This window comes from Lacerta agilis, chromosome 12 (assembly GCF_009819535.1).
Source record: "Lacerta agilis isolate rLacAgi1 chromosome 12, rLacAgi1.pri, whole genome shotgun sequence".
NCBI lineage: Eukaryota > Metazoa > Chordata > Lepidosauria > Squamata > Lacertidae > Lacerta > Lacerta agilis.
In genome coordinates this window covers 50361495-50376615 of record NC_046323.1, presented here as the reverse complement: position 1 = coordinate 50376615, position 15121 = coordinate 50361495, and the positions used below count along the sequence as shown (strand labels likewise).

The following is a 15121-nucleotide window of genomic DNA, read 5'->3' as shown; positions in this document are numbered from 1 at the left end:
TTTATGCTACAGAAATGCCAAGCAAATTCAATTATTCTAGAAAAAATATATCTAAAAAAGAATTGTTTTCTGTAATTTGTGAGATGAATGAGTTTTTGACTGCCCTTTGCTTTTTTCTGCAACAAATACTTTTGATGATTGATTTTAGCAATACCATCTTTCTCATGAACAGCGCTTCTTCGTTTAAGAAAACTCAGCTCTCACATTAAATCTACTTACATGAAAAATTGGGAACCATTGGTATGTTTCCCTCTGTTTGCCATCGACAAAAGGAATGCTCTATCATGTTTCAGAATAAAGTTTTCATCTGTTTCAAGAAAGAAGAAAAGACAGGCTAGTTAGCTTCTCTGGGCTGAAGTACTTCAAAAAAGATCAGTAGCTTAACAAGCAGGAATTCTCCAGCTGTTCACCAGGAAAATTTGAAAACTTAAAAAGCAATCTACATAATAAGAGCAGATACAGGTTGTACAATCAACAAATCAGCAACATTCGTTAAATAATATTTAGGAGTTTTGTTGTTAGTCATAACAGCTTTAAAACTAAAAAAACCAACAAATAGATTTTATCAAGCTGCCTTCGACTGTTAGCCTGCACATTGGTCCATTCAGTCCAGGTCTGTTTGCTCTGACAGGAAACAGATCTCTTGCAAATACCGGTATCTTGGACATGCAAACTATGCACACTATCACCAAACTATACCTGACTGACTATGGAGAAGGGGGTTGGGAAATACCGCAGGGTGGCTTTCCACAATTTAATAAATTCAATTGTCAGTTAATGCCCCCTTTCCTTTGTGAAATAAGAGAGCATATTTGGCTGACTCTAAGTATAGCCCTCTTCCATTCCAGGACTTAAAATGATGACAGCCCCCCCTGGAGTACTAATAAATTAGCAATATATTAGCAATAGAGTAAGAATGGTGCAGGGTGGTAGTAATTCACAGACCATTAATGACCAGAATATTAAAAGGCTGAACTGCATAATTACAGTGAGGGTTGGATACTTTTGTTTATAAAACCTGTCTTGAGTGCAATACTGACCATCTACAGAGAAAACAACACCCAAAACATATTATCTCTCAAAACCCACTTCAGTACGGTTTTTCCACCAATTGCAAAAGCGAATGAAAATAATTTCCACAAAACAAGAGGCAAAAGCCCTATGCCCTCCTTTCAAGCTTTGGTCCGAGTACGTCGTTAGGAGTAAAACGTTAATCTGATGAAGGGTATAGAGGAGCTGAGCAAAACTAATTTTAGTGAGATAGTCCCTTTCATATGTACACAAAAGTATAATTATGACTGAACTGTTAAAACAGCAAAGCTGCAAATACACAGTACCATAATATTTGTACTTACCTATTATAAAATCTTAAGAGAAAAAGAACCAAAAACCTTTAGAATAAGAATTTGTCTATACACTACTATTAAAGGCCAATATCTGTTGCCATCTAACTATATTTAAGCATCTTCAGAGCACAGCTTTGGTAAGCATATTTTGATTTGGTGCATATTCCAACCAACCACTTTCAGCACAAGTTTGCAACCAATATTCCAAACAGAACCATCCTGTTTAAGAATCAATGACTAATAATAGGAAGCTCTTGGAAACAGTTCATTCACAGGTTTAGTAAAGAACAAACATAAATGTATTGCTCCTATGAAAAACAGCTACATGCTGAAAAATATTTTGAGAATTCAATATACATACAAACCTTGAAAGGGTGGGGGATAGGGGAAGGGGAAATGTTTCAAGACAAGTATTTCGAATCCCAATTATTTCTTTTGCCAAAGAGAAGACTGCCTTAGAGTCTCTCAAACTATATTTAGGCTTTTCTCCAAACTATATTTACCCAGCCACAAATTCATTATCAGTGGTCCAAATGTTTATTAGGAAGGGGGCAGGGGAACAGTTTGAATTTGTGTTGAGCATTTGTCTCTTACCTTTTCATTTTGCAAAAGACCACATTCTCTATAAACAAAAGAATATGTTGACAGTTTTAGGCAGGAAGATAGGAGTTGTCATGAATCAAGTTGCCTAGCCTCCATGCTGAAGTCATGTTTAACCACTACATTAGCCGCAATATGTTTTGACAGTTAATACTAACATTACATTATATTCATTTACAAGTCATGCACATAGATAGTATCCATGCAACGTTACTTTCATGCAAAGGTGATCTAAGTAGACCTTCTCATTAAATGCATCATGAATAAAAACTCTCAAAACTGAAGCAAGGGATCAAGAACTATTAGACCTTACCTTTAAAATATCCTCCATAAACAGATTCACCTCCTTTTCCATTACCTAGTTTTTTTTAAAAAAAAGTATGCATTAAACCATGTCAAGTTGGAATTATTCACATGATTAGTATAGTGATAGGTCTGTGTACAGGTATAATTCTGAACAAAATAGAAAATTCTTTCCAGTAGCACCTTAGAGACCAACTGAGTTTGTTCTTGGTGTGAGCTTACACACGAAAGCTCATACCAAGAACAAACTCAGTTGGTCTCTAAGGTGCTACTGGAAAGAATTTTCTATTTTGTTTCGACTATGGCAGACCAACACGGCTACCCACTTGTAACAGGTATAATTCTGAACTCTCGATATGCAAAAGATTAAATAGGACCAGCTTAATTAAATGTTTTAATTGCATAGTTTATCATTCAACCTCATGGTAAAGCTCAATTACAGAAAGCTTACAGCTAAATAGACTATCCAAAACAAAACTAACATACAAGGATGGAAAGTTGCCACAACACTTTGTTCAGAACCACTTATTTTACAGCTTGGTGTTGCTGCCTTAATGTTGCCCAATTATATCCCTGACCACTGGCTATGCTGATTGAGACTGATGGAGTCTAACACCTGAAGGTTCTCCATCCCTGCCCTAAATTCATTTGACACCAAGCAAACTCTCAGCAGTGCTAGACTCAGGCCAGAACAGAAGAGCAGCCAAGTGTGCTACCTGGCATGAACCCACGATTTTGAGGGGAAGTACTCCAGGTCCCCCTGCAAGAGGCAAAGGGGGGAACCTTTGTAAATACTTTATTATTGAAATGGGGCCTATATTTTCCATCTGGCATGGGTGGAATTCACATTTACTTTCCAAGTAAGCCTTCAGTGCGGGATAAAAGGTAGGCATTTTGAAGCAGGGGTGAAGAAACCCACAGCAACCAAAGTGCAGTTTAATGAACAGAGCAGTAGTGGACATTCACACTCCAATTCTGAACACATTATGTCTAAGTGCCACTTAAGGTCACTTCGCCTAACAAGATTTCTTCACATCTCACTTGTGTGAACTTTCTGTGAGATGTATGTAATCCACTAGATCTACACTCAGCAGATTTTATCATGTCTGGGCATAGATGACTGACATGTCAATGTTTTAAATTTCAAATAAATGCAACAATTAGCATCTCATCTTACTATTTTATTGCTTTGAAGATGGATAATATCTGGTAATTAAACTTTATTTTTTTTCTTTAATTTGTATACCACTCTTCCTCCCAAAGGAGCCCAGTGCAGCAAACACTACAGTTGTCAAACTTCCAATTAAAAACAAAAACATAATTCTAAAAAACACTACAAGGCAAATTCCCTCACTATTTGAGTGGGACAGGGTAGATGCGCGGGGGGGGGGGTCATAATTTCTCTCAGACTCTACCTTCACTGAAGTCTCCTCCTTGTATCATGAAGTTTTTAACCACACGGTGGAATGTGGAGCCTTTGTAGCAGAGCTTTTTCCCAGTTGTTTTTCCAATTCCCTTTTCCCCTGCAGGGAGGAAACATATGTAAGCTACTATCCCAAAAATTCCCCAAGTAATAAACTTGCTCTAAAGTTGAACAGAAATACAGGGCCAAGCATTAACACTCTGCAAAATAATCGGGTTTACAGATAAAAGGAACACTGGTACCTTTCTACTACTCTGTATATACACCAAGATATTTAGAGATTTGCCAATTCTTCTTCCACTCTACCCTCAAGGTTTAACACTGCAAATGAGATGTGGCCAACTTCTAGGCTTTTAATGATCACATCAGCATTTTCTTCTTCTTCTATCACTTGGCAGATGTTGTTTCCCTCCAGGGTTGTTTTCAGAAAGATTAGGAGTTTAAATAGGATTTAATCTCCTGGGCTCAAGAGAGATATCACATTACCACAACAACTCCCATTTGGCTGATCTCTGGTTTTCAGTGAAAGGAGTAGTAGACTGTAAAAAGGGGTGACAAAACATGCAAAGAAGCCTCCTGTCAAATGCACCTCTGTCAGCAATTGTGGGCAATGGAATGATGAAGCCACAACTTACCCGACCATAGTAACAATTATTCAATTATGGAAATTATTTAATTATGGAAAAAAAGATTACCTGTACATAGGCAGAGAAAGTTTTTGCAAGTCCTTGGACACACATCAGAGAAAAGTTGCAATATGATACGACCAACTGTAATAAGAATAAATATATAGTTACTTTGCAATTTTGTAATATCCAGGATAAAATAGTCACATTTCCTCAGTGATTGTACTTCCATATATTCTTGCTGGAGATAAACAAAACACAATACAAGTTTAGTTGTAATTATGTTAAAGGTAATTATATGGAAAGTTTTAATGCACTGGCAAAAACAGAAGACAAAATGGACACCTATTCTGTCTGTCGGGGGGGGGGGGTTGTACAACCAGAGAGTAATGATGTGCTTGATTACCATTTTTATTTCCCACAGGTGATCAAGGAAGCCTGATTCTTATACTGGCCTAATATCGATCCAAGTTATTATCTGTTATCCTTCAGTACACAACAGGCTTAGGTAGTGGAGGGAAAAGGAGCCCAGGTAAGCACCTACTACAAGGTATTTTTCTTCCAGAACATCTTCACTTCTTTTAGAATGCACTAATATATAGGCTGCCTTCGAGAGCTCTTGGTACTGTAGTACTTAACAGCAAAGCAACTTTTTCATTTGTGTATTACCCTGAAGCTTGAAAAAATGCAAATGCAAGTGCTTCAGTGAATGTTAATAACAGTAGGTAACTGCACAGCCTACTATATAGCCTTCCTGTGTCCTGCGAGTCAGGGCACGATAAGAATGAGTAGGATTCGTGACCTAGAACCTGCCTTTATTGGCTCCTCTATAATCTCCCGACCCTGCCAATAAGCATATTGGCATTAGAAAGGGAAAGACACTTATGACTGATGATACTACTACCCTGCAGTGAAGCTTTGGATAAACCTGTGAAGAGTGGGCAGATTCCGTGTTGCTGTCCCCAACAGCTGCCATTAGCTTACACTCATTCTACCCTTCTATCTCTTCCCAGTTGTGCAGATGCCTGGCAGGAAGGAGAGGAGGGTTAAAGGATTTTCACAAGTGGCAGGAAGGCAGGCTTACAGCTTCAAACATTCACCTATGTGGAAGTGAAATGCCCCCCCCATGACCTGAGTAACATCATAGGCATTTTCAATGGGAGAAAGCAAGTGGAAAAAATACCATACTATCTCAGTATCTCAGGTGTATAGTAAAGGTAGGGTTTTTAAAAATCTGAATTATAGACCTATCAAGTGTATATTAAAAAGGTAAGAGTCATTCACAAAAAAGACCTCCACATGAAGAGAAAAGCAAAGCTTACTCCTTCCTGATGCAGAAGTACAGTGGTACCTCTTGATACACACACCTCCAGTTGTGTAGCCTTCAGGATGCAAACGCGGCAAACCCGAAGTATTTTTCCAGGTTTCGCTGCACGTGCATGCACAGAAGTGGCACCTCCAGTTGCAAATTCCTCAGGATCTGACCGGAGCTCTGGAACGAATCCCGTGAGCAACCGGAGGTACCACTGTAACTTCTTTTAAGTTGCAACACTTCAGATTGCAGGAGAGGTCTCATAAGACTGAATATTCTCCACACCGAGAACAAATGACAAACAAAATCCTTTCATACAGAAAACACACAAGTCAGGGACAAGGTATTTTGCCTCATTTGGTCATCTGATGCTTGTGTGAACTAAGCCTGGGTGTTGCCCATCTTATTTCATTCTTCCCTACCAACGAAGATCAGGAACTTTCCACTCAGCAATATTTTATTATTCAGTACTATGCACCAAATGAAAAGCCTTTCTCACTACTTTCTCTCCCTGGATAACTCTGTACAATTCACTTCCATCCTCACTGGCCTTTGTTCTCACCAACTGTCCAACATTTCTGGCTATGCTCCCTGCAATATTCTTCTCATTGTCCAGCACAGTGGAAAAAAATTCACATCACTTTTAAATTACTGACCATATAGTCTTATAAATACTTTGAACATTAAAGAAATGTGAGGGTGGGTGGAGGAGTATGTAATACATCAAATATACTACATTACTGATTTTAGAGAGGCCCTTCTTTATAACTTAATTTGAAACAGTGTCATTTACTTTTTTAAAAAAAGATTTAATACATGTTCTAATCAGTTCATTTTGTGGCATACTTTTAAAACAGATTCAGAACAGTAATCTGTACAATGACTATGAAACACCTGAGGGTCTTTAAGAAAACCCTGATCACCTAACTGCTTCTACAATTCCGAAATATGAATCCCTGTGCACTCTGCCACTTCCCTCAGCTGCTATAATAAAGATATACTAGGCACTCACATGAAGTCTGAGAACATGCAATTTAGAAGTAGTCATACCTCGTGTTGCGTTCGCTGCAGGATGCGAACGGCGCGGGTTACAAATGCGCCGAACCCAGAAGTACCGGAACGGGTTACTTCCGGGTTTGGCGGTTTGCGCATGCGCGTCGAATGACATCACGCGCATGCGCAGACGCGGCGCTCGGGATGTGGACTGCTCAGGATGTGAACAGGGCTCCAGAACGAATCCCACTCGCATCTAGAGGTACAACTGTACCCTTTTATATCTTTTAATTTTCTTACAATGACATGCAGATGGCATGAGATACTAACACCACTAAGACGACTCCTAAAGGTTCTAATTTAGCACTATGCTAATTAGAACATTTTACACGCCAGTAAAATCCATTTATTTTCTACTGTAGGCAAGTCAAAGTGGAGAGATGGACAGTATCATCTGAAATCTGTGTCTTCCCCTACTTTCCTTGTCAAGTATACGTCACTACCGGTAAATATTGCTTCTTACCCTCAAATGCTACTTGCTCCTCGAGGATGCTTCCCTTTCCACCCTAAATCACTACATACTGAAGAACTTACCAGTGTTTTTTGAAAGAATGTTATCACCAAACAGAAAAAGTGCTGTTTTTATTACTTTAAAAGTAGTAACAATAAAACAAGACACTGAACAGAATCCAGAGCAGCATAGATGTTTCTGAAGGCCTGATATTTCTGGTAAATTTTCACTTGTCTTTTAAAGATTAGCAAGAATGTTTCAGACATCTGTATAGATCATTAATCCATACTGCACATACCATTTTCACTACTGTGAAATCTGGGCAGTCTAGCAAGCCGAGGTTTCTATAGATGGGGGTCACCAATACAAAATAATGACCCCCCACATACTGGTTATCACCATTTCCCTAAGCTACACTACTAACTTCAGCTGCTCAACAAGGAGAGCTCAAGACTGCCTTCCAGATGTGATTAAAAGCAGAGTCCAAAAGATATTGATTAAGAACAGATCATTAATCCATTCCTATGTGAAGAAGAATGAATAGTACAAAATTAGCACACATTTGCGGTGGTATTGAACCTCACTAATTTCTTCTCTGCCTGAAAAATCAAAGGAAATTGCAAATTTGGAATCTGCAGACAGGTAAAGGACAAGTGTTAGAAAGACCAAGTTAAAAAGAAAAACACACACTATACTATTAACAGCCTACTGAAATGAAATTCCTCTGCATCGCCTCTTCATTAAACTATTTGCGAGGGGCGCATATGATCTCTTACAAGTGATTTATCATACCAGTTCTTACAGGTAAGCATGTTCTAGCGATAGAAAACAATGAATAAGTTCTCTGATACAACAACTACTGGCAAGTAGAATAAGATGACATACAAAATGAAGAAAAAGATAGCTTTATATGTAGTTAGCATTTTGGGTTTTTGTCAGAATCATGACAATCCCAGCACTTATTAAAAAACAGAAAACTCCCAGTTCCCATTAATAAGGAAAAATGACAGATGTGAAGAAGTGCATGCCAGATGAATTAAAATCAAAGTTCCTGGATGGAGATTCCTGTGATTAGAAAAACATGAATATCACAGTGCCGACTGTGTGCTTTTTAAAAAATTTAATATTCCACCTGATGGAATATCAGCAGCTTCCCATCACCACCCACCAAGAGGAAATAACCGAGAAACTTGACTGCCAGAGACCAGAAGAGAACATGACCACATATCCTTAAGATCAGTCAGCTAGTATACATGTATATTGTACTGAGTAGTCTGCTTGTAACCTTTGCCTGAGAAATGGGGTATAAATATAGTGAAAAACCACTTGTCAATGTTTTGCATGATTCTGCTTTCCCTTCTGGCCATGAGAGCAAACACATACTCTTTAGGGATTAGCATGCATCCTCAAAATTACATATACAGGCATCCCCCACTGCGTTCAACTTGGGTGTGTTCAGTGTTATGCACTTGGCAAAATAATAATAATAAATAAATAAATAAATAAAAGCGTGTGGAACAGAAACAAGCATCCAGGAAAATTATTTTTTTCAATCTCACCCACCACTGAAACCACTATACGCAATTTCACGTACATCTTCGGTACCCAGGAATATAACCCCTGTGTAAGTGGGGAGTCACCTATACATCCATTTACAATATTTGTTCATCCTATCACACTGAGAGGTTTTGGAGTTTACCCCCAGCAAATCTCTAAATTAACTCCTGCCTCTCACAATATACACTAAGAGTTTTTAACATACAAGTGTTTAAACCCTATCGAATCAACCCTTCTCAAATTCAAATCCTTCCTTAGCCCGATGTATATTTTTATCCCCCCACCCTGCCACTCATTCGTACAAAGCTCTCATCTCACAGGGATTACAGACAGGCTTTTACTACACCACCCTATAACATTGGTTCAGTTTATTTATTGATATTAAAATGCTTAAGACACCACATATGACTAATGAAACAATATCCCAAGTCACTATATACGGCTAAAAATTAACAAAGCCTATTACATATTCAGAGTGCTGTACAGAGGGGGGAAAGACAATTCCACAGTAATGTGAAATATGGCAGTCATCTATCTAGACATTTAACCTAAAGGAACACACTGGCTGCACATACTTCTGCTTCAAGCCTTGACCTAATTCAAACATCTTTTCAATCATACAGCAATTTCTGAGCCCCTCCAACTCTTACCTGGTTCCCGATTTATTTCTATGTCGAAGAAGCACTGAGGCCGATCCTGTGCCCCCATGGCAGCAGGAAGCCCAAGCACCTCTCCTCCTCACCACCTTGAGAAAAAGAGAAGCATTTCAGAATTCAAGCAGAAGGCTATTTATTGTAGCTTGAAAACAATCCTCCACCCACATGACGTAGCAGCCAATGATAACTGGTACCACAGATTTCACAGGAGCCACATGGAAATTACATTTTCTATTTTTAATGAAAAATTGAACGAGGAGACAAGCTCCTGCCACCCACTTTCTGTTAGGAAGTACTGTAGAAAGAAGAGCAGCCTGCTAATTCTAGCACTAAGGATTCCAGGGTAGAGAACAATGGGCTTCATTCAGCTTTTGAAACAGAGTATCAAGCACTCAAGCCCCTTTAGCTTTCCTCATCTGCTAAAGGGAAGAGCGAACACTTGCACCCCCAACTTTGTTTGAGGAGGGAGTTTGCAAGGCAAATTGTATTTCCTTTCTGATCTGCGTCACCTTAGAAAGAGGATGATAAAAAATACTGCTCTCCTCTCTTTGGAATCTTTATGTGACAGAGGCCCTTCCTAGTCCTTCAATATGCTACCACAACTATTTACAACCTATTCCTACAAGCATTTTATTTTAAGGTGATTCAGTTAACATACTTAATAACTTAATAACATACAGCACATTTCTTAGTAACACACAGCACATTTCTGGGCATATGAAGGAGACATATGCCTCACTGCTTGGCACACTATGAACCCCCATGAGAGCTGAATTGATTTATACACAGTAGCAAAACTTCAATTTCTCAATCCTGAGGAGGATGTGGTTTGTTCCAAGGACTAAATACTGCACTCTTTCAAGATCACATGGAAATGTGTTACTGTAAGCCCCAAAAGGCCTCCTCGTCTATAAATACCATTCAGAATGTCCAGAATTTGATTTTCCTGAGCAATTTTAATCTGTTTTAGCATTTCAGCTTCTGTATTTTTTGCAAACTGCTTTGCTTTTGTTTCTAGTCCTCAAGCAGTGTATAAATTTTATTAAACAGACAAAAAAGTGGGGGAGGAGAGGAGGCCCTTTCGTCTCAAAAGGGGAGCTGTTCAAGCTAAATGTTTATATTTTGGGCTGCCCGTCACCCTCAGAGGGGAGGGCTTCGTGCAGGGCGGGGGGGGGGGCGACCATGGGGCGTTTCCAAAGCAAGGCATCAGGAAACAGGTAGAAGGTCCTGCTAGGCTCAATCCCAGGCCTTGACCGGGCCAGCTCCCTACACGTGCCACCAAAACCACAATAAATCTGCCCGAGGCCTTGGGGAGCTGCTGCTGCTAGCCAGAGCCGACGACACTGGCCTAGATTAGGCCTGGAGAGTAAATAGCAAAAAAATAAAAAGGGGCGGGGCGGGAAGCCATTGTGCAAAAGCGGGTGGTGTGGAGATTCCCTGAGGGGAGATTAAAGACACCCAGGAAGTCTCCCGCCCCTCGCCGTCGAATCAGGGCGGCGTTTCTTACCTGGCCGCGCTGGCGTTGACGGCGGAACCTGCTCTTTATTTTCCCGCTTCCCACCCCGAAACGCCCCCTGTCCCGACCCTTTTGCCCGCCTCCCCTCGACACCCGGGGGGGGGGGAGAGAAAGAAAACTCCACAAGGAGATTCAACAGGAGCCCTGCTAATCCCCGGACGCCATTAACGGATTTCTCTGAGGAAACGGAGCGGCCCCGCCCACTCTGCCTCTCGGCCGCGCGCCCGTACGAGCGCCTTCATCACAACCCCCTCTCGCCATCCCATTGGCCAGCTGGAAAAAGGTTCACGCCCCCTTTCCCTCCTGTTTCCAATCGGAGGCGCCCGCCGACCCCCTCCTTCTCTTTCTTTATCTCGTCTGCAGCAGCGGCGCCCGGCGAGGTGACGTTGCCAAGCCCCGCCCCCCGCCTACCTTGCCCTCCCTATTAGCAGAGAGCGGGCGGGAGCGCGCGAGGAGTAAATAAATAAATAAGCAAGCGGGCGACGCCGGCCACGTTGTAATATCGCGATAATAATTCTAGTCTCGCGCTTGTCCCCTCCCGCCTTTTTTGGGGATGTGGCAGTTGGGGGGCGTGGCAAATACGTCGAGGGGGGGGGAAGGGGGGGAATAGCTTCGTAAATTATATTTCGTTTTTCAAATGCTGTCTTCTTTTAAGAAACCAGATGCTTAAAATTAGGGTCGCCGGAGTGGTTGGCATGTTTTGTTTCCCAAAACCCTCTCTCACATGCTTGCAAACTGTTTCCTTGGTCTCATTGCTTCTGGGCGTGTGCAGAGTGCCATTCAGGAAGATTATTTTAAAATATCAGTTATCTCTGAACGTCGTGGAGGTTGCGAAGGTCAAAAGTCTTATTTTTGGAGGGAAAGCAGTCTGGCCTGTGTGCCTCTGAGCATGTGCAAAGTGCCCCCCCCCCGCTCCCAAAATAAAGAGCAAGCCTTAGGTGCAAACTTCTGGCCATGGATTTACGCCCTTGCTGCATTAATGCTAAATGCAAAAAAAGTGCTGGCTTTATATCTTTACATTCTGGAATGAAATTCCAAGATAGGCCGCGAAAACTGTTCCTGGAAAATGTGAAAATGTTACTGTTCTCCTTGCCCTGCTTTCCAATGTAGCATTGTAAACTGAGGGTTGTCCCCCAGTTAAGTGGGGTATACATTTTGGCCTGAAGTTATGCCTTGTGAATCACTTGCATTTTCTTACGTTGCAGCTGCCACATAGGATGCCAACATGAAAAGCTTCCAAATTAGCACTTTCAAACTCACCATGGATGAGCAGCATGAAGGGAAAGTTCCTTAGCAGCTGCTACTTACACTGCTTCAGAGTCCTATGTTTACTGAGGGTGTTTCCAGATATTGCATATGGGTCATTTAGATATTACAAATGGGTTGGTGGCAACACTTTTATTTTTTATTGGATTTTCTGCAGAAAGAATAGATCTGGATCAAATGGATGGATGAAAAATACAGGACTGCAAAAAACTTGCTCCCACCCCATAATGAACAACCATCTATCAGGGGTCTGCAACCTTTAAGACCAAAAGAGCCACTTGGACCCGTTTCCGAAGGGGGAAAAAAATCTGGGAGCCGCAAAAACATTGCAACATTTAAAACAAATATAACACTGCATTTTATTTTTAAAAATCCGATTTAAATTTAAAAAAATCCGATTTAAATAAAAAAAATCCGATTTAAATTTTAAAAATCCATTTTTTTAAAAAAAAAAATCATTCATTTTTATCCACCCTGGGGACCACTACCAGGTCACAGCCTGATCCAAGGTGGGTTGCAACAGCATACAAATATTTGATTTGTTGTTGTTGTTGTTTTAAAAAATGAGTCCTCAACTGCACACTTGTGTTAAATGTTTGTCCCATGTCTTATTGAAGACTGCTGGCTTTTACAATAATCTTAGTATCTTTTACCCTTAATATTCCAGACCAGAGGCTATGTTCACCTCTTCCAACCTCCTCTCTTGCTAAATAAAGCACAGAATTGCACCAGAGAAGCCTGTGATGTTTGTGCTGACTTGCATACAGGTGGCTGTAGTAGGTCGTAGTGTTCAAACCTTTTTAGGGGAGTTCCCTGCCCCCTTAATGACAATGGCGATAGATTTTGCACATGAACACAGATCCAAGTTAGGACTCCTCTCTTCCACGCCAACAGGTGCTTTGTCAAGGCTCCCCTAACACACACTCAGGACAGAGGAAAAACTGCAAAATGTCCCGGCCTTGCTCCGGGGCGGAGAGAGACGCGCGCCCGCAAGAGCGCGGTCTGAGGCTGCGAGTGGAACCAGGACCGAAGGAGGCAGCGGCAGGGAAACAGGCGCCGCTTCCTCGACCATTTTTAAAAAGAGGGCTTCCCCCCTCGCCCGCCACCCTCCGCCCCTGGCCCAGCCCGCAGCTGCCTACCTCGTCATCGCCTCGACGCAGCAGCTAGCAGCCTTCCGAGAGGAACCGCGGCCAGCCCTCCACCGCGGTCCCACGACCCAGCCGAGGAGTCCTGGCCTCCAGTGCCCGTGCGGGGACGCGTCTGAAGGCCCCCTTGCTGCCCCCATCCCGTCCCGCCTCCCAGCTGCCTCTGGATGCCGCGGGGTCCCACATACCCGCCGACCCCGGAGCTCCCCTGTCCGCCCCAAGGCCGCCTCCCACGCTAGGAAGACTCCCGGAGCTGGGCAGGGTTGGTCCCGCCAGGCAGGCTCGGGGGGGGGGGCGGCCTCTCCCATGGGCGCCTGCTTCGGAGGCGGAGGCGGGGTCTTCAAAGTTCCCCCTCCCGCTAGCCCAGCTCCATCTCTTCCTGAAGGAGCGTGCGCGCCTCAGGCACGCTCCCCGCCAGAGCCCTCGGCTGAGCTGCGCCACCTCTACTGCACCCCCGCCTCCAAGCCCCGCTGCCCCGCTGTTCAAGGCCAGGTGATCCTGGGTACACCCCTGAGCAGCGCCCTCAGCCTCCGGAGGGCGGGCCGCCGGCCAGCTGGAGGGCGGTCGCTGCCAGCTGGAGAAGTGGGCGGGCGTATCCGCCCCGGAGCCGCGGCAGCCGTGTAAAAGAGCCGCATGCGGCTCCGGAGCCGCAGGTTGCTGACCCCCCCCCCCCGATCTAGATGCACCCTCATAATCCCAGCTGCAAGTTAATGGGAGTTCTTCCCAAGTAATTGTGCACAGGATTGCAGCTTTAAATGAGCAGCTGCCATTTCTGTGTGAAGACCTGGTATCCTTAAAATGCATGCTTTGAAGGCATCTCAGAAACATCAGTTAGTATATAATACTAGTTTACTAAAACAGCTACTACGGTATATATGAAACACATTTTATCTTAATTTGATTATGAAGCTCAGTACTGTACTGTGAAACAGACAGATAAGAGCAAAAAGCCTCCAGGCACCTCTTAAAGATATCTTGAAAAGGTGAAGAGGACTTAAAACATTTCCTTGCCATCTCTTTATAGAGTTTTGTAAACTCAAAAGGACACTAATAGCCTGGGGAAACTGAACCCATTCATCTCATGGATTTACATTGGTTCAAATCCAGACACCAGGTGACTGTTGTGCATTGCTGAGGAACAGGGAGGGTGAAAATAAAGTGGCAGGGCTTTTTCAGGAAAATGTGTTTTTTTTCCTGAAAAACCACTGCCACTACTTGGTTACTGGCCTTCTGTAACTCTGCAACTTGTTGCAGGGGATCCAGCATGACTTGGCGCCAGAATTCCAGGGCCCCCAAGCCCAGTGTAGCTAGTTGGCCCCAACACGCACCCCAAATGTCCAAGACCTTCCAGTATTGTTTTATTCTGCTTCTGCAGTAGCAGCAGCACTCATTGCTCTCCAGTGATGCTTGCACTGCCATATGACTTCATTCAATATTGTGTATTTTTAATCTTTGTTGGAAGCCGCCCAGAGTGGCTGGGGAAACCCAGCCAAATGGGCGGGGTACAAATAAATAATAATAATAATAATAATAATAATAATAATTGCCTACAACTCAAACCATAATAAGTATTTTTTTTTGCCATCAGGAAATACATTCTTTCCCCTTGCTGGAACTTCTACTGTTGTGTGGACACTGGACAATGTTTTAATGAGTATCACAGGCCTCTATAGAATTATGACTGGTATTGTTTCATAGAATCAACACAACCAGCACACACACACACACACACACGCTTGCAGTATTTTGTGAGTCTACCTTGTAAAACGGGTAGCCAACACGGCTGTCCCAACACATTCTTGAATTTACAACTCCCATCAACCTCAGCCAGCATCACCAATAGTAAAGGATTATGGAAGAGAGGGCA

General features: G+C 42.5%; 1 protein-coding gene across 4 annotated transcripts in view; it reads right to left on the bottom strand.

The window, feature by feature from the left end:
* NKTR (natural killer cell triggering receptor) overlaps positions 1-10906 on the bottom strand; it is a 35954-nt gene extending 25048 nt beyond the window's left edge. For 2 of the 4 annotated variants that reach the window (XM_033165695.1, XM_033165696.1), the window contains exons 1-6: positions 10835-10906; positions 9322-9416; positions 4368-4442; positions 3665-3772; positions 2260-2304; positions 220-307 (exon numbers count right to left, since the gene is read on the bottom strand). In XM_033165695.1, the coding sequence (XP_033021586.1) occupies positions 220-307; positions 2260-2304; positions 3665-3772; positions 4368-4442; positions 9322-9379 (374 nt within the window). In that variant the 5' untranslated portion in view covers positions 9380-9416; positions 10835-10906. The other 2 variants (XM_033165697.1, XM_033165698.1) reach the window with 2 other exon arrangements.
* Positions 10907-15121: the final 4215 nt, after the last annotated feature.